This window comes from Thunnus thynnus, chromosome 4 (assembly GCF_963924715.1).
Source record: "Thunnus thynnus chromosome 4, fThuThy2.1, whole genome shotgun sequence".
Classification (NCBI taxonomy): Eukaryota; Metazoa; Chordata; class Actinopteri; order Scombriformes; family Scombridae; genus Thunnus; species Thunnus thynnus.
In genome coordinates this window covers 5,450,069-5,474,017 of record NC_089520.1, presented here as the reverse complement: position 1 = coordinate 5,474,017, position 23,949 = coordinate 5,450,069, and the positions used below count along the sequence as shown (strand labels likewise).

The following is a 23,949-nucleotide window of genomic DNA, read 5'->3' as shown; positions in this document are numbered from 1 at the left end:
TGTCTCTACCAACCTTGTGTGTGCGCACTCTAGCAAGTGTGCTTGTCCTGCACGTACTTTAGCAGGTGTGCCCGTGCGTGTGTGTGTGTGTGTGTGTGTGTGTTCCAACAGGTGCGTGGAGGAGTGTTTATATACTTAAAAGGTCTATCTTTTCATGTGTGTGTCGGCTCTTGCGTGTGTGTGTGTGTGTGCGTGTGTGTGTTTCCATTCCACTCTGAGAGGCTTCATGAATGGCTGAGGGCTTCTTTAGTGGTCAGGACAAACGCAGCGGCCCTCTGCAATTACCTCCGTCCTCCACGCCAAGAACTCACTTCACAATTATACGCAATTAGGGAAATGTATGTTTCTGTGAAGGGGGCCGTGGCCAATTATCCCCAGCTCCCGTTTGGCAGCTTTCATAAAAGATAATTGCTGATGACCAAAGATGAGTCTCTCGCTCTTTCTCTCTCTCCATATTCATATGTGTGTGTGTGTGTGTGTGTGTGTGTTCTCGTTCTTCTCTCTTTGTGAGTAACAATTTGAGTTTTAGACCTTGACAATGAGGACATTTTGGAAATTGAAAAGAGTCTGACAAGTAAGGACGTATTTTTGGCTCGTGAGGACATCTGTAAACAATGTGGATATTTTTGAGAAGTGACAACATTTGTAAAACGTGTGAAAAGTGAGGGCGTTTTTAGAAAACGAGGACACTTTCGCTCATTAGTACTTCTTCACAGTTTAGATTTGGTTTGAGGTTTGAGTTATAACTAAGCGTAGGGGTAGAGGATACTGACGTACATCTGGAATGTGAGTATTTTTATACCACAACATATTTTCATCATGGATGTTTATGAGTTTGTGATGATTATCTGCACTCACAAATGCGTGTGAATTGAAATCCACTTTTAGCTTTTGCAGCTGCCTTCCTTGTGCACTCGTGTGAATGCGTATACATCCGAGCGTGCGATGTGTGTGTCTGAGCGTGCGTATGCTGTATACATTATTGTGTCTCAACCACAACAGCTGCTCCTCTTAGTGCAGCTATTTCAGTAAACATGCCTCATCTAAGCTCCTGAGCTCGAGAAACAAGGACCTCTATGCGAATAAAAGACAAAAAAAAAAACCCACCACAATTCTTGCAAAAACATTATTGTGCACATTAAGCAACAGATGGCTTTTTCCCTGCTACTCTTCGTGCATCTGTTGGCACTTAAAACATGTAATACTTGCACAAAACACATAAGCAAACACTTTAAGGGGCTTATCTCGGGCTGATAAACACAAAGATGTTAGCGATTGGAGCGCAGCCTAATTCAACACGAGATATATTTGCCATGTGTGGGTGATAAATGGTGAGATATGGTATGGGATTTACAAAATTAACACTAAACCACTGACCCACGCTCACATTCCACAAATCCATTTCCCCAAGTCCAAATTGAAGTGATATATATTCTCCACGCACCCTTGTCGAGGCTGTATTTCCCTAAAGGCACGGAGAATAATGTTCTCCTCTACACCAATTAAATGGATGAGATCACATGTTCAAAGTGAACTTTTAATTAAAAAACATGCTGGCTGAAAAAAGGAGAGAGGAGGAAAAGGAATAAATTAACTCTGTGTCAGAATGAAAAAAAGATGTCAGAATAGAACATGAATGTGTTCATAGTATTTCTACATTTTTGAAGAAAAATGTACTCACTACAGTATGAAGAAAGAAATGCTAGAAATGCAACCTGCTGCTTTTCACTAAAACTACTTCAGGATTAGTTGTCACTATATCATCTTTCAAAACGTTATAAGCTCACAGCCTGATGTTAGCAATATTAGCACTAATGCAACTTTGCAAAACATATTAGGTGGCTATTTGTTGACTAGGGATGTGCAGAGGGCCCAGTGTTTGTATTTGTATCTGTATTTGTTGAGGCAGCAAAATTATTTGTATTTGTATTTGTATTCAAATAAAAGTGGAAAAAGGCTTAAAAATCCTGTTTTTTGTTTTTATTACACTTATGAAAATTAAAGTGATGTCCAAATTAAGAAATATGCGTCATGTAGCAGGTGGATGTGACTCCCCGAATAACGTATTTGTATTCGGGCACACATCTATTGTTGACTGACTGAATAAAGAGTTTCTAGAGTTGATTTATGAATTGCAAGGGATACCGTATGTCTGTTGTCTTGTTTTTGTGTGTGCTATAGCATGTCACATATGTGTTTTTGTGACCATGATTGCATGTTTGTTTGTGTATTACATGAAAAAAACGCCCCCAAAAACTTCCTTTTTATCCCTTTATTTCAACAAGCCGTCGGCAGGGAGCTTCAACTAAAGCAGCAAGTCTCAAATCATCAAATTACCATCAAACATTTAGGCTTGTCATGCCTGCTTGAGGTTGAATTCCCATATGGCAGCGGCTAAAAAGCTACCAGGACCGATGTGATTGATGACGAGACGTTTCACTGTCAAATTTATAAAGGGTCCCGTTCTCCGAGTTCCCCTGCATACAAATTGGACTTTATGTGTGAGTGACTTTAATGGCTTTAAAGAGACCCTTGAGGAAGACGAGAAGGAAAAGTGGTCGGAAAGAGGGGAAAAGAGGCAGGAGAAGAGAGATGAGAAAAGGGCGGGAGAGGAAGGGAAGCTAAGACGATGGAAGGAAAGTAAAAGAGATGCTGGGAGAAAAAACAAGATTGTAGGAGAACATAAGAGACAGAAGATAAGATGCAGAGGTGAAATTACCTGATAGGTGCTCCACGTGATTGGGCAGGTTTCAGCAGGATGGTGATGGTAGTCTCTGTCTCGTTTAGTGGAGCCTCAGACTCGTACTCTGGCATCATGGGAGCTGATGGGGAAAAAAACAAAAAAAACAATGCAGAAATTGACATTTGAAACCAGGATGCCTTTTACTGAAGGATGGCACTTCCAGCTTTGGAAGCGGCATTTAACAGCCTAGCATAACTTTTAGAGCTATATTTACTGTAGCTGCAGTATAATCAGTCCACCCCTTCCTCCCAAATTTCCTTAACCTAACTAGTACCTTTCTAAATTGTGCAGTAGAGCAGAGACACAATGAAGCATGGGTTTTAATAAGTAAAATATGCAAGTTTTCTAAAATCAATATACAAATCATGATACAACAAATGAGGTTTACATATTCTTTCAGGTTGGTTTACTGTGGAAATGCATATTTCAAGGCTGTCAGACCATATTTCATTATTTTGAGTTGATATAAAAGAAAATAACAAACTCATGAGGTAATATACTGTAAAAATATATCAGCAGAAGTTCATATATTATTTAAAGATTTGCAAACAAATCTGTTGGGGCTCAGATCTTTTAATTTTATTTTAACATCGTCGTATCATATCTTGACAACAGTAATCTCATCAGGTGCTATTAAGAGCAACAAAAAGACGGATGTATGCGTCACTCCGAAAGGCTTCTCAGACGTTTCATTTCATTGGGGGTTTTTAATTTCACATCTGTCATGACCTCATATCGGAGGTGCAGCATCAACGCCTATCTGAGTAAGACATCAACGTTTTTTTTCCCCTCATTGATGTGGCATTTAGGTTATTAACACCGAGTCCAACCCCTCCTCCCGTGTCCATCCATCTCTATCTGTCTGCATCATTTAATTTATATCTCTTCATCCTTTGGTCCCTGAATGAGATAATGAAGATTGGGGATGGCGTGATATTTGGAAGGAAGACATCTTTGTTATCTGTGGATTTTTTTTTTTTTTTTGTCCCTTCTTAGCAACATGTTGTTAAGATTTGAAAGGATGATGGAGGAATGGGGGCTCAGTGGAAAAGGTCATGTTAAAACCCCTGTAGGTGTTGACAGATAGGACGACACCGATAACACGCTGATGACACATTTAGACTGCAGTCTTCTGCGGTTCGATCAGCACTCAACACCGCCGGTAGGTTGAGTTCAGGATTCACTTGTGTAGTCGGGGGGCAGGAGGGAGTTTAATTCACAATCTGAACTTTTGGAAACCTTGTCAGATTTAAAACTAACATCATCCAGGAGGTTAAATGTGATATGTGTAGCATTTTTTTATCTCAAATACACTTTGGTATAATTAAAATAAAGTGATTTTATGCCACATTTACCATAAACCCCATGACATCTTGTAACAAGTGGCCACTTGCTGCTTCCAGGACTGAACGTGTATGACTGCATGAATATTAAAAGATGGTAGCAAAGGAAAAGAGCTGGCCGTACGTGAGTACATAAAGGCTACAAAAAAAGATTCTCTCTGCTTCATATCACGTGTGGATTAAGTCAAGTTACACTGATCAATTACATAATAAGATTAATGAGCATAAAAGCGAGAAGCTCTCTTCAAATCATCTAGGGACAGGGATTTCTGACTTTTAATACTAAAATGAGGGTAATAATGAAAATAAGGTTGTACTTAAACACGAAAGAAGAATTTTTGAAAAGTAGATGCAATCTCACAGTAACTATATGATCTCTTTAGGCATCAATACATAGATTTAGAAGGAAATTGTGGAGATATATCACCCTAAGAGCAATGTTTGTTTCTTTTCAGGTCAATAAATGTTGACAACCTGAATATCTCATGTGCGAATTACCTTTATTACCAGAAGTAATCATTTAATTTACAGATCCCGCAACTGAAATTAAGATTGAAGAAATTAACTTCAAAAAGTGACTTGAGAAGTTACTTTAAAACACCATATGTTGAAATAAATCTCTCAGGATGATACAAGGAATAAGTTATTTTATGTGAGGTCGAGCTGAGCAGATGAATGTTGTTCTGGTAATAAAGTTTGTCACCTCTACAAGAAACGTTGGCAGCTGTTCACCTCGTGCATCATTGCCTTTGCTGCTGCTCTACATGATCGTAAGCCTCCTAGAATTTGCAACTCCTCAATAAAACGCAGAATTTCCCTGCTACTGTAAGCATTTGATGTAAGAAGTTATGTCTGATAAACAGTTCTATAAACAGTAGAAAGCATTGTTGTAGTTGCATTTATCCTGCATGTAATGTATGTCTGTGCTTTAATGCAATAAACCACATTTATCCTGAAACTATTCTTCATTGTTTTGTTCATTTGTTTTTTTCCACAAAATGCTCCTCTCAGTGATAGAACAACAGTGGTTTAGTGTAAAGTTGGTATTGTGAGAATTACATCTGTGGCAGCTTTTGGCTTAAAGCTACAGTGAGTGTCTCCACAAATATACTAATAACAAACATTGCTAAAGGTTACGACTACCTTAATGAAGAGGCAATAAAAATAATAACATCCTGTGAAGGACAGAAAGACAATCAGACTTCCATGTGGGAAGTAATTATTAGAGTAAGATAAAAATAAAAGGAAAAAAAGAAAGGTAGGAATAGAGACAGAAGATTAAAGAGAGGGAGAAAATGATCGAGACACCGAGGGAGACGAGGAAAGCGGAAAAATGGAAAGCGATGGAGAGACAAGAGGGAGAATTACGTAGAGCTGAAGAGAGACAGACAGGGTAAGTCAAAAAGATAAAGGGCGAAGAGAGACATACAAAAAGGGAAAAGAGAAAGGGTTTTTTTTTTTCTTTCGAATCAGTCATTCTGTCATTTAAACAACAAAGAACACCATTCACAAAACAGTTGGAAAAAAGAATAGAGAAGTCCTCTTGTTCCAGAATAAAGAAATGCATTAACATCAGAGGACATTTCACAGTTCTTGCTTCGAAAGTTGATTGTTTTCCTTTTTTTTTTTGTGGTGCCGTTGACATTTTCTATGGGCCGAGGCGGGTGATGTAAACAGATGGTTACAAATGGAAAGAAAAAGTCAGAGAGATATGAAAACGGTCACTCTGACAAACAAACAAAGACACAAACAAAAACAGTGACTGGCACATTCACAGAGAAACTGACTGACATGACAACCCACCATCTGGCCCACAAACAAGCTTTCTTTACCTCCTGTTATTGTAAAAATAAACATGAGTGTGTCACAATATCTGTGTGATTATGAAAGATCAAACAAATGTCACATGAACAAACACATTTTTAATGTAATGATGCAAACAACCAAACAACAGCAACTCAAAACTATTAGCGCTAAAATGTCCTTTACCTGCTATCTTGGTGGTGATGCGGGTGGTGACGGGCGGGCCGAAGCCCTTGTTCGTGGAGGCTTTGAGGGTGAAGAAGTAGGTGGTCCCCGGGTAGAGACCGACGAACAGGTGATGGGTCTCGTTCCTCAGCTTGAACACCCTTCCCCTCTGGGTTGTCAAATCAGCGCTGGGGTCTAACGAGCTCAGGGCCTTGTAGGTGATCTGGAGGCAGAAGGGAGACATACAGTTCAACACATTTAAGCTCTGGATGTAATGTAGTTTACTTTGGCTAAGATTAGCTTAGCGTAGCATACTGTATCTGAGGTTATCATAGATTAGCATACATATATTTGAAAGTACTGTAATTTAATTAGGATTCAGGAGTTTGTTTGTTTATTTCTGTTGTAGACCAGCAAAGCTTAGTGTAATTTAGAGCCTCTTGATGGACTCATTAGCTTATAGCATCAGCAATAACTGATTTTTTGTCGTTTTGTTGTTTAAAGTTGTGGCTAATTATTATCATATTACAAATGGCTGCCTATTTACAAAATAAGCAGACATGGAACAAAGTTAAAATTCATCTGGAGTCCTCTTTATGTGGACAAATGTCCAATTATCATTCTCCTTTTAGCAGTTTTTGACCAACTCCTGAAGAAAACATCCGACTCTTTAGCTGCTAAAGGCTAAACTGAGATGAGAGTGAACAAAAACAACAATCTGTAGACTGAAAGATGCTAAAATGCTATGAAGTGATTAAGAAAACTGCAGAGTCATGATCATTTTCTGTGGGTTCATCACTACACGTGACTGCCTTATCCGTTGTTTATCTGAAAAATATTGATTAGCACAGTTTTGTTTCATTAATTCCTGCTCAATTCCTTTATATCTTTTTGCCTTTTTATCAGTATATGTTACACAATAGTTTTATCCATTGTTTATATAAAAATATGGCTACAAGGTAAAGCTAGCTTGCAGTTCTGAGGTAAAGCACTCAGAATTAAACTGGATTTCTGATATTCAAACATAATATTCTACTAATTAAAGGCTAATTTATTGTTCATCTCAAGTATCTTCCTTGTTAAACTGAATAATATTTAAGCTGTGTGACGTTACGCCAATTTTCTGTTTTAAATATGTAGGTTTTTTATTTATTAGGGTAAACAGTCCAAAACAAACACCAAACTGTCACATTAGAGCAAATCCAATAAAGCCACCATGTGTTACTAAATTGTCTGTTAAACGTCATACAAATCAATTTTAGATTTGAAGTGATGTTGGCTCTTTACCACAGGTCTGTGTATCTCCACATGATCTCCACTTTGAGGCTGGAACAAATTGACTAAATTGACTCATGGCCACTAGACAGACAGAAGCACTTCAATAGTTTTTCCGTTAAAAGAAATGTCTATGTACTGTATGTCGTAATGTTGCTACTGGCGAATTTCCACACTCCACAACTGTCAATGACTGCACACATGAATTCACAAAAAATCTCTCTCTCACACATACACACACACACACACTCATCTTTGGTCATCAGCAATTATCTTTTACGAAAGCTGCCAAACGGGAGCTGGGGATAATTTGCCGTGGTCCCCCTTCACAGAAACATATATTTCTCTCATACAAAATCTCTCTCTCTCTCTCACACGCACACATACAGAGAGAGAGAGAGCGAGAACACTGGGGGACAGCTGTCATTGTGAATGACAGTCAGTACAAAAGAGTATTGACTGGTGGGAAAAAACACGTTAATAGCAATTCAACCCCCAAACACACTTCAGCACTTCCCTGTGTATGTGTGCATGTGTGTGGGTGTGTGTGTGTGTCAGGACCTCTGAGGGCATTTCAGTTTGTCTTTCAGCCTCAAAGTCAGAAAAAAATAGATACATAAAGTGCGGAGGCAAGGTGAGAACAAGTGCGAGAGGTAGAGAACGAACAAAAGAGACAGATATGAAGACAGACAATGTGAGTGAACCAGGAGGCGCTCGGTGGAGCAAAAAAACCTCAACCGATGCAAAGTTCTTCTCCGACTCGCAAAGCTACAGCCTCTGGAACGGTTCATGACTCCTTTTGGTTTGTTTTCTAGGTTTAACTTCTTGACAAAACAGAACATGAGGGCAGCACTTTTAGCTGACTGACAACTAGGAAACTTTCCCACCAGCAGAAATGGATGTCTAATAAATCTAGATTCAGATCCCCACCAAAATCAACAAATACTTGGAAAGAGAGCGCCCATGTCTATCTTCTGGGATATCTCGCTATCAACAGACAAATGGGGTAAAACACAAACGTCTTCAGTGTTTACATTCAACAGACTTAGTATAAGTGTACATATAGATATTAGATATGCAGAGGACCCAGTATTTCTATTTGTATCTGTATTTGTTGAGGCAGCAAAATTATTTGTATTTGTATTCGAATAACAGTGGACAGAGGCTTAAAAATCCTGTTTTTGTTTTTATTACGCTTTTAATTTTAGAAAATTAAAGTGTTACAATAAGTGTTCCCTTGGGAGCACTTCATTTTTGTCAGTAGTTCAGCTTTATCTCTGAGGAACACCCCAAACTCCTGGACTGATGTCCAAATTAGGAAATTTGCGTCATGTTGCAGGTGGATGTGACTCCCCTCGTTGAGATCTGCTGATAGACGTAACAGTGGAGCAGATAGTGATGTAATCGACCTGTGCGCTGGTATTTAACATGATTTTTTTTTCTTCCTGAAAACAAATAATTTGTATGAAACAAATATTCGTAAAAAAAAAAAATAATAATAAAAAATAAAAAAACCCACTATTTGTGCTTTGCCGAATAACATATTTGTATTCGGGCACACCCCTAATAGATATAATGCAGAATGAGAGTGAAAACAAATAATACAGAGATCTGTCTCGATACCAGGTACAGTAAACACGTCTCCAAGCTGAATTTGGCTGAGGAGCTTTGTTACATGTCGTCCCTCTTTCCCATATATCCATCTTTCCTGTTACTGCTCTGCTCAGGCAAATCCACTAAGGGGTCAAAATAAATCTTTAAAGAAAGACTGACTGAGATTGAGAACAAGAATGAACGAGACGCCGAGCTTCAAACCGTGCTTGATACTTGATATATCTCTCTCTTCATCCTCAGTACTCCTTATATCTGACTTGAAGGTCCTTAACGCCTCGTAGCTTCACCCGATGATTCGGACATCAAATAGCAAGAAACAAGAAAGACTCAAATCAGTCTGTTTCCCAGACGGACTTCAAAACCTGACAGACTAGGGTTTGGGTTTAAAACCAGAGTCGGCTAAGTTATGGTTTAAAAGTAGGACAACTGAACCTAGACTCAGACACCAGAGACTTACATATAAAACGGACTGTAAAGGTGAATATGACCATGTCAGATAAATCATAAAGTCTGTTTTTAACAATGGAAACAAATTATGTGTGTTTTTTCCAATAAATGTATCGATTTAAGTGATTTCTTCTGCTTTTTTTTGCTTTCTGCAATAAAGCTGTTTTGAAATCAATTCAAACCGAACAACACAGAGTGTAAAAGAGCTGAAGTGAGTATATAAGAATATCAGAGAGATTCCAGAGAGAGAGTTAACTTAATGTACAAACTAATTATCTTTAAATGTCTTACTATTTGGTAATATTGTTCTCAATTTGCATGCCAGTAAAGAACACTGAATTGAAAACTGAAATTGAGATGTTGAGTGTTTTTCATCTTACACTGAGAGAAGCTCATATTTAGTCTCATTATATGAATACCATTGTGACAAAGCACATTGGATAATAAAAAGAATTGTAATGGGGAGGGGGAGACGGAAAAAAAAAAAGAAGTGGAAGAGAAAAATGGAGACTGAGGAGTGAAAGAAGAATAAAGAGCCGGAGCCAAACCGAGGCTGAGACACCGAACAAGAAAGCGTAAGAGAGAGAGAGAGGGGAAGCGAGAGAGCAAACAGAGAGCGTGATAACAAGATGTTTGTGTAAAACGGGTTGCTCGGAGGCTGGAGGTGATGTGTGTGTAAGTGTGTGAGATTTCGGGTCGAGGTGGTAGGAGGAGGATCTCGGCACTTCACGCTCGTGGACGGTCGTGGCGGCCCTCGTCGCTCCGTTTGCGGATTCGAATCAAAAGCACTGACAGCTGTGTGCCTCACTTCAACTGAGCCTGCGGGCCGGAGCGCTGATGTGTGAATGTGTCACTGTGGCTTTACGTGTTTGAGACAAAGAAAGAGAGGTTGATGGTAGAAGACAAGAAATAGGTAAAATAAAGAAAACAAAAACATGAGAGAGATAGAAAGACATGAACCTGAACCTCAAAATCACTCCCAACCTCTAAGTAAGGGGAAAATGTAAGTTGCTTTGGACATAAAACATCTGTTAATGAATGTAAAGTTACATCTGGTATAATTTAGCTTGATAATGACAGTTTGTACGTTTGCACCGAAAATAAGACAAGTTTTTTCTCCCCGTTTTCCAAGCACTTAAACTCCCCGGCTACAACGCAGACAGACAACTAAACGCCTCTCAGATTAAGGAACTTGGGGAGAAACCTTTAGCCAATAGATGAAAATGCTCCAAAATGCAACAGAAAGCCCTTGACAGAGCAGCAGTCTCGCCTTCTACGAGCAGCTGGCGTCTCCCAGGCCTGAAAGTTCGCCTGGCTGGCTGAATAAAACATGTTAAATCAATAGCTATTTATACAGACTGGGACTTAGGGGCTGGAACAATAAAATATCACCTATTTCATCTACGCTGCAGTTTTGGTTTGCACATCAATGGCTGTTATTTTATAAGTCATGAATGGCTCTCTATATTTTTATGGGCTTTATTCTCTCTCTCTGTCTGTCTCGCTGCCTTTTTCCCCTCATCTTACCTACTCGCTCTTCCTCTCTTCTCTCTCTTTCCATGTTGACTGTTGAGTATTTTCTTTCTTCTTCCCTTCTTCCTCTTCCTCTTCCTCTTCCTCCACTATTCTCTCAATCTTCCCTCCGTTTCTTTCTCTCTCTCTCTTTCTATCTCTCTCTCCACGGTTGATCTACTCAACCATTCCCTCTCCTAGTTGATGTACTTGGAATCGGTAGAGCCATAAAGTTCAGGTTGTTTTATTGGCCAATGAAAAGGCAGGCGCGCAGCAGGGGCAGTGCATCTTGGGTAATAGAGTGTACGTCTGTGGGGGATAACTCACCGGAGGGGAAGGTATGTGTGTGTGAAAGAGTGTGTGTGATTGAATTAGTAAGTAAGACAGAGGAAGTAAACATACGGATAGATACAGAAAAGGAAGAAAAGGATTAGAGGAAGAGGAAAAGAGAGGGAGAAAGACCAAGGGATAGATGGTTCAGTGATGGAGAGAGAGAGGGAAGACAATTAATGCCAGGGTACCACTTTTTTAGTAAGGTATCCTTTAGGTTTTGTTGTGACTAAGTGCTTTATAAATACTTCACAGATCATTTACCGCTGCTTTATAGATCGGTTGTAAGCCATTAGTAAGGACAACTTTTGGATGGTTGTAAAAAATCTCTCCGGTCGGTGGTAATTCTCCTCCAGCACGGCGCTTCCTTTCAGTTAATTAACAACTTATTAACACTATTAGATGATTAGATGAAACAGTAGAAAGTAAGTTCTTCTCTGTTCTGTTGTTGCCTTATTACTGATCTATGCTGCGTTAGTAAATGATTAATTAAGCAGTAATACAGTTAGTTTAAATTAAAATAAGACAATACAGTGTGTCTCTGCAGGTGTTGGTGCATCTCTTAGTGTGGTCTCACCCTGTGTGATCACAACACATATTTGTCCATGCAGGAGATTGATGCTGGTGAATATTAGAAGCCGTAGTTTTTACCCAGCAGTCCTCTTCATCAAACACACCTCAGCAGCAGCGATGTGTGTGTGTGTGTGTGTGTGTGTTGTGTGTGTGTGTGCCCTGCGGGGCTGCAGCATTCGGAGCTCTAGCCAAGTTTTATGGAAATAAACAACGTTACGAGGCGTCGTCGTGGAATCGCTGCTGTAGAAACGCTATTTTAATTCACGTTTGTCATTTACCATTTTTTATTCCCAGAGCTCTCGTTCGTTTTATTAGAAAATATGTGGTGGCTTCGTTCTTTACTATCTCAATGGTGTCGAATTAAGTAGGAACTATGTGAGATGTTTGTGTTTTATTTCTCTTTCATTCACTTGAGTGGACATTGGAATTGTTTACTACCTCTCTATTATTCAAGCATTTAGTAGACGCTCTGATCCGGAGCAAATTACAGCAGTATAAACAGATAAAGTTGGGTTGAGTTAGTGTCTAACTCTCTGCTGTCCATTTTAACAGTAACACTGGGGCTAAACACTGGCTAACTGGCAGACTTCCCTCCAGTCTTTATTATCACTATGTATTTATACAGACCGATGCCCAGGGGCTGAGGCTATAGAACATTATGTATTTCATCTACAGTACACTGCTATTAGGCACATCGATAATTGTTCCAAACTCTGAAACTTTATGTGCAGCACATTTGCTTTTTCTTGCCCTTTGACTAAACTTCTTCTGTTTTGCTTTCAGTCTCATGTAACCTTTGTTTCCTTCGCTCTGTTGAATACTCAAAATCCTTTGTTTGAAGTGGAAATGCTATTCTTTACTTAATCTAGCGTATGAAGCCCTTCCCTGTGCATTTTTATATAATAGTAATAAACCTTGTATGGTTCTGTGTTTAGGCTTACTTGTTAAAATATGATAATTAAAACGATTTTATCTAAATGTGTTTATCTCTAACCCTAAAATAAATCAATAACCGACCCTAAGAAAATCGCCTTGGCAATGATGTCATTGTCAACATCTGTATGACATATTTGAAAGTGGATCCATTTGTGCTAGTTGTTAATGCTAATATCATAATAGGTTGTAGTATAAGATATTTAAAATAACAGTCTTCCCCCAGAGCTACTTGAAAACTACCATCCTGCGTCTGAAAGCACCTACAGAGGTTTGCTGAAGATAGGACGAACAGCCATCACAAATCTACTATACTCTCTCTGTGTTGACACTTCCTGTCCTGCTCATTAGACACTGTCTCCAAAAACACCCCGATGTTATATTTCATAATGTTTTATACCACCTGCTCTGCCCTCTAAAGCATAAAAAATAAGACATACACAATATATTTTCTAAAGTTTCCCACATACAAGATAAATAATAGCGCCATCTCCTGTCCTGCCTTTAAACTCTCTCTACTAACTGTGTCAAGGCCCCGATATGCATAACACATAATCCTTCTCATCTCTTTGCACCTTGACATTTGCAATCCTGCCTTCCAACTTAGTGAGAAAAAAAAAATTAGCTTCCTAAGATGAATTCAGGACAGGAAGACGTTTTGTAACTTTCTTATAGTTGCAGTAGAGAATAAAGCCTGGATAAAAAAAACTCACCATGTACCCTGACACTTCCTGCCTTGCCCTGTAACTTAGTAGAGGCACCTATTCTTTTCAATTCCAGCATTTCTGTTTTTAGAAGTTTTCATTTGGGACGGACTGTTCTCCTGCTTCCCAACTTTAAAATGTCAAAACATTCTGGGTCACTATAGAAAGACAAACACACACACATGTGCTAATACCAAGATGTGCACACTCACACACACACACACACACATACACGCACACACAGACATACCAACCCAAATATGCATGTAAATGGAATAAATGCCAACATGCATGCAAATGCACACATGAATACTTATGCATACATACACAAAAACACAAATGGGAATCGGATCTTTGGTGTTTTCCTTGTCCCGTTTTTCTATTGTTCACAAGTAGATACATTAACCAGAGAAAGAAATAGCAACACATAATATTTCCTAGCCTTGCTGTATCCATTGTTCTCATCGACTCTTGATAAACAAACAGAAGCGAGAGAAAGAAAAAACAGAGAGGGACAGAGCGAGATGAGGACTAAATATAGCCTGATAAAAAAAAAAATTTCCAGGCAGCACAATTGTTCTCAATGAGATAAATATACACAAGAGAGAGAGATGGGGAAAAACAAAAGAGAGAAACGCAGAGATGAGCGGTATAGCAATAATACTCTAGCTTCATAAATAGCTGAGCTGTTAATCTCTGACAAAAGGCCTCGATCGCTTTATCAGGCTGTTCAATCGGCGGTCCAGAGGCAGGGAAGGGAAGAGCGATGGGAATATAAAGTTCAACGAATGACAGCGAAGAAGAAGTATTTTGGAAAAGTGCTCCTGCATTTGTCTACTACGGCAGCCCATTGCAAGCAAAGTTCACATCAAAATCAATACCAACCTCCCTGCTATAAAAGTATCAAAGACTTTCTGGTGAGAAAGAAACTCGGTTCACCCAGGAAAAGGTGAACTCTAGAAAAATCACTCTAGAAAATCAGCCGTCGGTGACAGTTTGACAGAAAACGGCCTGAATTCGCATCCGATTGACACTCGTTTGACAGCCGCACGGCAACTTCTTGCCAAGACGAGTGACAGGAAGGGCACTCTCCCTCTAGATGCTAATGTAGACTTCACATCTCCCTCTGCTCTCATTCATTAGTCACCACAGATCAGCGGTGATTATTTTTGCATGTTATAGCTATGTGATTGTCAATGTATCAGCAAGTTACAGCCATGAAAAATAGACACAATCCTGCATGTTTGTTCAGCTTTTTTTTGTCTGTTTTCGTTTTCATTGAGGGTTTCATTAACTTTTGTTCCTTTTTTTTTTCTTTTAAACCAAATTATTTGTTCTGTATGTAACAGGAAATAAAAATAAGGACAAAATTAAAGCCACAGTGTTCATATGCTAGTTGACAATATCATGTCATGGTATATGCTGTATGTGCCAACATGCATGTAAAGAAAAGAATAATAAACACATATAATATATAGAAATATAGAAAGGACCCTCAGTGCACAACAGAAACACACATCAGGCCAGTAGACGTCAAAAATCTGAAATGTTGCATTTAAAACCTGGTATTTCTTTAAAAATGGTGAGTGAAAATGCTCGTTAATTAAATATTTTTTATTGAAGGCAAAGTTAGTTCACTCACCCTCTAACAGCACTACAATAGTGGTCATTTTTTATTGAGACAAATAATCTTACTGGACTATTAATATGTATTTTACATTCAGGTATCATACTATTTTTCATCTAGAGCTGAGGTTAGGAAAGGGTTAAATTCTTCCTGTTGTAACCAGACTGTAACCAATAGCGATAGGTCAAAAGCTAGAATCACAGCACCCTCACAATATTTCTGTGGTGGTATTAAAAAAAATAGAAGGTCAGAAGAGCTGCAGAGGACATTCTCTTCCTTTTCTTTTTTCTTTTTTTTTGTTTATTGAAATTAAATGTTGCCCTCATCCCACTACACTCACTCAGTGAAGTGGAAATATATTAAAGAATATTAAAAATAAACTCAACAGAGGCATAACTGGTTGTACAATTGGGGCGATAAAGAAAAGAAACAAACAAATAACCACAGCGGAGGGAGACCTGGCGTCAGCACCGAGGTAATAAGAGAGAAATGAAAAGGGAAAATATTAGAAAATGAAAATGAGCATTTGACAGGAAAAGACATCAAGGGATGTGCAGTTATGCCTCCCTCCTTCAAAAAAAAAACTAAGCAAACAGCTGGTTTGTAGTTTTTGGCCTTCGGGGTTCTCGGGGGACATGTGATTGGCTAGAGAGATGGCAGAGGAGCCCTGATTGGCTGCAGGGCAGGAAGTAGTGCCTGAGAGATTAGAGTGCAGAGGATAATCCTGCGTGTGTGAGTGACTTTGTGTGTATGTGTGTGTGTGTGTGTGTGTGTGTGTGTCTAGGACCCCCACCCCTACAGAGGGTACGGGTCTGGATGGATAATCCTCTCTGACTATTACCCCTGTCTTTGTGTGTGTGTGTGTGTGTGTGTGTGTGTGTGTGTGTGTTCATGTGTCTAGGTGTATAATCCTCTTCTCTTTGACTACTGGCAGGCAGATTAGAGCCGTCTGGCTTCTACGGTTTCAGAATTGTTTTAAGAGACCAGTACTCGTTTATTCCCTTTGATATGTACATTGATTTTTTTCTTAATACGTTATCTACATCTTTGTTTGTGTGTGAATGTTTGCTCGCTTGTTATTTTAGAAGCAACGATTTCCACAAAAATAACTACAAGTGAAGAATATTTATAAACTCATCCCCTCAAGAAAATAAGAGAGTATAATTAATCAAAACGGTTACAAATAGCTGCCAATCAAAAGTGCATTGATTATGCATCGTCACAAATGGGTTTAACCGTACTAGTTGCAGGTTACATGCTTATATAAATTATCACTCTCCTCTACAAAAAAGTCTCTAGAGCAAACAGCAGAATATGATTTCCAACAGATAATGATATATTTGCTCAGATTTCTCTCCCTTTTTTTGTGATTTTATATTCTCAGCATTAGTTTAGTCACATTTAAAGATGAACACATGTAGAGGCTTGTTTTCGACTGACACAACTTGAGTTTAATTGTATTGAAATGACCAGGGTCTGAGGTCAGAAAGCCCTACAGTAGTTGAAGTAAATCTGGGAACCACGGTTGCAGGTAATGATGTGACATGAACGACAAACCTATAGTTTGTTTGCTCTGATCTGAATCAGTGGATAAGGTGTTTAACCGTTTTGATTTAGGAAAAACTCCAAGTGAACCAAAATGCATCACTAAAAACGGCGTGCTCATTGGTTAGTTGTGTATGGGATGGCAGCAAGAACATAAAAACAGGAAGTAGGCCCTCAAGAAGGTCCTGTCTGCCCAAATATCAAGAAGGCAATGTCATTCGTTGCACTAGTCCAGGTTGGATCTCTATTTTCTCTCCGGCTCAATGCTAGTGACTGAGTGCTGCTAGTCGTACTGCTAGTACACCTAGCAATTGGGTTGAATATAGGTCGGATCACGTTCCCACCTCAAATGAACTGCTCTCAGTGCGTGCTCAATGGGTCTCGATACGGCTGTTTTAGTCCACACCCATGTTCAACAACAATGTTCAGATCTGCCTAAATGAATCATACCAAGTCCCCAAACTCCATCCAAAGATCTGAGAAGAAATGGCTCAAATGAAAAACCCAAAAAAGATTAAAAGATATGCTAACAGTCATAAGGCTTATATGGCATCATTTTGCAGGCTTGCTGTATTCCCTGGTCCTAATGTGTTGCTCAGTTTGTTAGAAAGAGGAGAGTCTCTTTTGGCTCATTTCCAGGCATATTGTTTTGACATGACAATCAAATTATTTCAGTGCCTTCGGAAAACAACGACCCCTCATATTTTTTTAATGCACATATTTTCACAACAAAGCTATTGAAGCTGATTATAACCCAACAGTTGTGACTAAACTGATTTACTTTACTATTTCTGGAGGTGAAAGCCCACATCTTTTTTAAAACACGACAACACTCTTGTCTCCTAGTAAAAAAAAAAATATATTTATCTTAGAAACACTGTTGAGTAGAAGTGGTAAAAGACTCATATCATCATATCATTGATGGGAAAATCACTGATTACAACCAGAGGAGGAAGAGTCAGTTAAATCACCTTCTGAACTCCACGCGCCCACACATGCACATTGCTTATCATTTTAAAAGTACAATTTGTTCTTCTTTTTTTTTTAAGCTTGAGATGTTCTAGCGGTGAGTTGAACCATGCAAGGCTGTAATAAATATTTGAGATTAATACAAACAAAAAAGGAAAAGTAGAGCTGCATTACTATCCACAAGTACACACGGACACACACACATACAGGTGTAAGTGATACCGGGCCGTTCCCCTGCAGGCCGAACAGGCGGGGTGACAGAGTAAATGGGGTCAGCAGCTCAAGGACTTGAAAGCCGTACTAAATATAGTCCATTATTGACAGACATGAAAAACAATACAGAGGGAAAGAGGAAAACGGCAGGAAGAGACAGGAGATGGATAAAGGATCAAAGTTCTGTTTTTCACTTTTCTTCATCAGTGAAGGTTCTGTTTCTATTTTTGACTAAGTTTTATAAGCAGCAATTATTTCTGTGCATGCTTTCTACTGTTCTATAGAAACACTGGTTAAATCTTGTACCTATAGAAGCAGCTTCTATATGTGTGTGGGCTGTACTGTATTGTATGTGCTCCCCTGTATTTTCAACTGCTGTCGAGCTATACTGCAGTAAAAAAAACAAACAAACAACAACAACAACAAAAAATGCACATACTAATGGAGGGCAGTATTCTACAGAGATCTTCTCTTGCCGATCTCAATCAGTAGCCTGAGTGTGTGTGTGTGTGTGTGTGTTTCAGACTCAAAGTAAACTTCCTGTAAAAGACTGTGTTTAAGCTTTGAGTCTGGCGTTAGAAGCCAACTGAGGTCAAATCCCCAAACAACCTGCCTGTCAGTAAACAGTTTTCACGGTTGAGCAGTGTAGTTGTTCTTTGTTTAAGGACAAGACATCCACACGGTAAACTACTAGTTCAGCCCTTCTTGAAGATTTAGCAGACGGGACAGGAAATCTTCCATCATAACTCTGACGCTGACAGGTCTTTTGATACACCTGCTAATGTCGGTCAACCAGTAACGTTTCTGATGGTGTCAGAGGTGTTTTTACATGAGTAAAATGGGACAATAAGCTCACTGATGATGAGTTAATATACAACCAAAATGTTTATTTTCATCAGTAAGTCAAAATCGTCAATTACTACAGTATTTACACACAATTGCAATAATTGCAAATTATTTATTAAAAGTTACAGATTGGTCCTTTAACGATGGATTAATTTAACAGCAGTGAATGTCTGGAGTACTTTTAACCTTAATAATGTTGTCTTACAAATACAGATCATTTCCGTTCATCAGTAAGTCAAAATCATCAATTACTACAGTATTTACACATAATTGCAAATTATTTATTAAAAGTTACAGATTGGTCCTTTAAGGATGGATCAATATAGCAGCAATATAGCAGCAGTGAATGTCTGGAGCACTTTTAGCCTTAATAATGTTGTCTTACAAATACAGATAATTTCATATGCTAAAATCTAAAATTCCACATATTACTGAGGATTTCAACGTTTCTTATGAAACCATTTAAATTGTTATACTGCAGGAATCTCGCAGACGCAGAAAACACTGGTGAACTCTGTCTTGCCATCTCTGAGTCGTCAGTTGCCTTGTTGGTTTTTTGAGGCGTCTTTAACTTCCTGTTTTGCACCACTGCTATCGCTCAGTAAACAGTAATTGGAATCAATAGCGAGATCACCTCAGGCGACTGCTGCTCTCATAATGAGAATCAATCATTCCTTTGTTCAGAAACCAGCAATAGGGCAAGAGAATGTAACAACTATATATCTGCTGTTTCTACAGAAATCAAGAGCTTGGAACAGAGTAACTCACTGAAATAAATGCCAGACTGGTTGCCAGTATTGATTTTTGTGATTGATTAAAGGCCCTGTTTGAAGAGAAAAGAATTGGGGAGTAAAGTTATTCACACACAAGACCAGAACAGAATAACTATACTGTACTAGTAGCCTATCACTTTGGTGTGTTGGATTAAACAGCTCAAAGACTTGTCAGCAAAATCTTATTTTTTTCTTCCCCCCATGTTGCTGCTGGATATTGAGCAGCTGGGGGGTTGAATGCCTTGAAATGTGTCACTGCATTAAGACAGATGATCACACGTGATTCAAGAAGTCATTATACCTTAATTACATGATAGGTAATATATCAGTGCCTCCCAAAAATGACTCATATGAACGGTTGCTGATCTGCTACAGTTAAGGTTTGGTTACATTTTGATAACTAAAACTATGTGGTTATTGTTAGCAAAAGATCACATTCATGGTTAAAAAAACCCCCAATGATTTTTGGTATGGGGTTAAGGTTAGGGTTAGGGACACGAACCATAGTCTTTATCAGGGTTAGGATTAGGGTTAGGGTTAGGGACACCAACCATAGTCTTTATTAGGGTTAGGGTCAGGGACACCAACCATAGTCTTTATCAGGGTTAGGATTAGGGACACCAACCATAGTCTTTATCAGGGTTAGGATTAGGGACACCAACCATAGTCTTTATTAGGGTTAGGGTCAGGGACACCAACCATAGTCTTTATTAGGGTTAGGGTTAGGGACACCAACCATAGTCCAACCAACCAAAGAAAATTAGTGTTGTCCTCAAACAGAGTAGATTTAAAACAAAAGAATGAAAACCTGAAGATTCAGTTATTTCCAGATTAGGACTAAACATGAAATAATTTGACTAATTGGTTGGTCAAACCGGATCAGCAAAGCTATGATTCCATGACTTGCTTCACTACTTTATTCTAATCAATGTTAGCACCAGCATCTGTTAAGCTAGCAGGGGTTCAGGAATAACTCTGCAGAGACCAGCAGGGAGGCAGACTAGCTAACAGAGAAGACCTGAAATGCCTGGACGGTCTGATGAGGCAGTCAAAGAAGGGATTGACAAGGTCATGATCTGTGTGTGTTTGAGTGTTTGTCTACTCTCTCATCTCAGCAACCATCAATATATGTGTGTATTTTCTGAGGTGCCGGAGAGGGAGAAGTCGCAGGGAGTCTTTCATGGCAGAATATATAGATTCATTTAAATCAATTAGAGTGGAAACCTTCAGTTTCACATTCAGCAGTGCTTATTTTCAAAGGTCTTTGACAGCTGCTGTGGTTTTATCATGACATTTCTTTTTTTTCTGCAGTATATATATTATACGTAAATGCTGGAATTCATTGGATTGAAACTCCTGTATTGAATATTTTTTCTGTTTATTATATAAATCCGCAAGAAATTACAAATTAAAATCCTGATACAAGGGCAGCTTCTCTTGAAATCAAACACTGACCATCCATTTCTGTTTAAAATCACCTATAGAACAAATTGAAGATTTAACATCTCATATTTTTAATTCCTACATTTTAGACTTAATTGCAGCTAAATCCAAACTGGCTCAAATCTACTGACCAGCTTGAGCACCAATTAAATTGCACCATGCCAGTTTAAGAAGATCAGAGTGAAAATCCAGCATCAATTTTAGTCTAATCTACTCTGTGAAGGAACGGAAAGACTTGAAATTAACTACTTTGTCCTCTTGCCATGATGTCAAGTTCATCCTAAATTCACCACTCACGCTCATTATTTTGGATTATAAATTTACAATTTGACGTATTCTCCAACTGATTGGCGGTGACCAGCCAAAGTGGAGGATGGGATAGGACTCATTTATCAGCAATTGTCTGCCGGCTGATGGGAATTTCAAACCTGTACGAGACTAAATGTCAGCTATAAGAAAGACATACTGACATAAGTGCCAATTAAATGTGCCGTGCCAATTTAAAAAGATTACAGTAAAACCTGCATTAACTTTGTTACTGAGTTCTCCGATGTACAAAAGTTCCAGATACTTAAAATGTCTTAAAGTCCCCATTTCCCTTATAATTTTATGTCCAAAATAAAACGAAATTTGGAATAAAAATGGGACATTACGCCTAAATTATTGATTACAAATAAAAAAAGATGACAGCACTTGATGAATTCTGGTTCTACAGACTAGATTGTCTATATTTCAGAGATATAGATATAAAATACATGTCAGGCCATTATTTATTTGTCTATAGATCTGAGATTGTAATTGCTTTTTGTGGCATGATTAGAATTAATGGAATTACTGCAGTGGTAGATCACAAGGCTTTGAGACCAAAAAAAACAAAAAAAAAATGCTGTTTTAGAATCATCACTCTTCACGCCTGCATCCATTAAAAATACATATTAATAGTTCTCCAAATTTTTATCAATAATTACCCCCCCCCCCCCCCCCCCCCCCCCTCCCCTTTACACTTCCTCCCTCCATCACATTTTCCCCAGACACCATTTATCCTTACTCAGATGAATAGAGGACAAGGGGGAGTGAGAGAGAGGGGGGGCCTTGGTCCCTTTAGATCTCACCCAGATGTTTCCTTTAATCCTGTAATTAGCTGCAATTATAGTAATACATACGAGAGATGAAGTGATCATATTTGCACACTGAATTAATTCATGTAATCACGCTATATGACGAATACTCTTTCTTTCCAACACTTGCTCACTCGATACCTTTTATCTCCTCTCCCAGTTCTCTCTTCGTTCTTCTCATTCTCCTTATCTCTCCCCTAACAATTCTCCACCTCCACCCATCTATCTCACCCCCCACCCACCACCACCTCCTTCCTGCCTCCCTCCCTCTCATTGTCCATGGTGTAATTCATGCTTTCCGTCCTGAAAAGCGAGGGACACAGAGAGGATAAAAAAAAAGAAAATACAAGAGACAACAGAGCAGGATAGGACACGACAAGAGCCCCTTTAGATGTTGCAGATGATGCCTTTAATCCTGTCAATAGCTGCAATTATAGTAATTATCTCTAATAGCAGCACATTGTGTTGAGACTCTGATATGTTTAACAGATGATGCTGAGACGTGCCGCCTCCGCCGGGCAGAGAGGGCAGGGAGCTTAGATTCATATTAATGAAACACAAAACAAGGCGAAATTGATGATGGTCCCGAGAGGTTTATAGACTGCAGAGAGCGTTTTTCAAGCTCCGGGTCGAGGTCTAATGGAGGTCTCAGAGATGCTACTGAGTGGTCATTGTAGTGCGCAGAAAAGAGAGGAGAGATTGGAGATTGATGTTAGGAGGTAGACAGGGCTCAGGAGAAAATAGAGGCAATTATATGAGAGGAAGATGCTGCCAAAATAAGATGTGCTTCTGTTGATTTGTGAGGTTGAAAGATGAGTTGAAAACACGCTGCTAAAATACATCATATGCTCTCAATCAAGCTGCTATATGTGAAATATTTTTAGCAAAGAAGTGTGTTAGACATTACAAGCAATGATCTAAATAACCAAGCTGTTTGGGCTGTGCTCTTCCTCCAACGTGACTCCTCAACTTGTAATGCAAAGCTGCAACTATAATTCTGCTGAAAAGATAAGTCGATTAATTAATTGAGCAGGAACTGAGCACTTGGTTAGTGTATCTAAGATACAATTATTGATCCAACGGCCTCTTGGGAACATTATGGCAAATGAAACCTGTGCAGGTTTGCTTATGTGTGGACAGAAAGCCTGTCAAGGCCCTTTTTTTTTAACAGAAAATCTTTTTAGTCCTTTATCAAACAAAAATGCCAAACATTCTGTTTTCCATGCTTCTCAAATTGGCTGCTGTCCTTCTCTTTTATATAATTTTTTGTCAATGATTTGACATTTCATAGGTTAAGTGTTTGATTGAAAAAAAATAATGGATTTATGAATAATGAAAATATGCAGAGGTTTGTATTTTAAAAGTCATTTGTAACTGTGTGTCAGGATACACATAGTTATCTATTGGTTTTAAGTATGATCCTGACATCAGAAGACAGTGAGAGCAGAAAGTTTAGATTTATATATCAGCAGAAACACAAAATGAACAATATGTGTGTCAAAATTTGAAGAGACATTTTCAAATTATGAGAAGAGAGACAAAAGAAAACACTTTTGCGGCATTCTTTGGCAGAGCAAGGAGAGGACTTATTTATTTATACTATTTAGTATAGTTTTTACAATTTCTTCCCTGATGGAGAACCTGTGAGGTCTATTTTCTACACACAGGCCTCTTAAGACAGACTTATCCTGACCCTAACCATAACCACCTGAACCTTAACCTTAACTTTAAAACAAAGCTTCACCCTAAAAATAATGATTTACAGTTAGGGGACTTGCGTTTTGTCGCCATAAGTGAGGCGAGTCCCCACAACATGACTGTGTAAACAGATTGACGTCCCCACAGCATAAGGAATACCTGGACCACACACACACACACATACACACACACACAAACACACAAACACACACACTAATAGCCCTGCCAGGTCTTAGTGTGAGGTAGCTCCTTGATGCAGTGATATAAGAGGCAGA

General features: G+C 38.8%; 1 protein-coding gene across 1 annotated transcript in view; it reads right to left on the bottom strand.

Annotated features, from left to right (window-relative positions):
* Positions 1-23,949, bottom strand: part of LOC137180786 (receptor-type tyrosine-protein phosphatase T-like) — a 129,127-nt gene that overhangs the window by 31,689 nt on the left and 73,489 nt on the right. Inside the window, exons 8-9 of the mRNA XM_067586034.1 lie at positions 6,076-6,277; positions 2,720-2,822 (exon numbers count right to left, since the gene is read on the bottom strand). Of these exons, the coding sequence (XP_067442135.1) occupies positions 2,720-2,822; positions 6,076-6,277 (305 nt within the window). The remainder of the gene's footprint in view (positions 1-2,719; positions 2,823-6,075; positions 6,278-23,949) is intronic.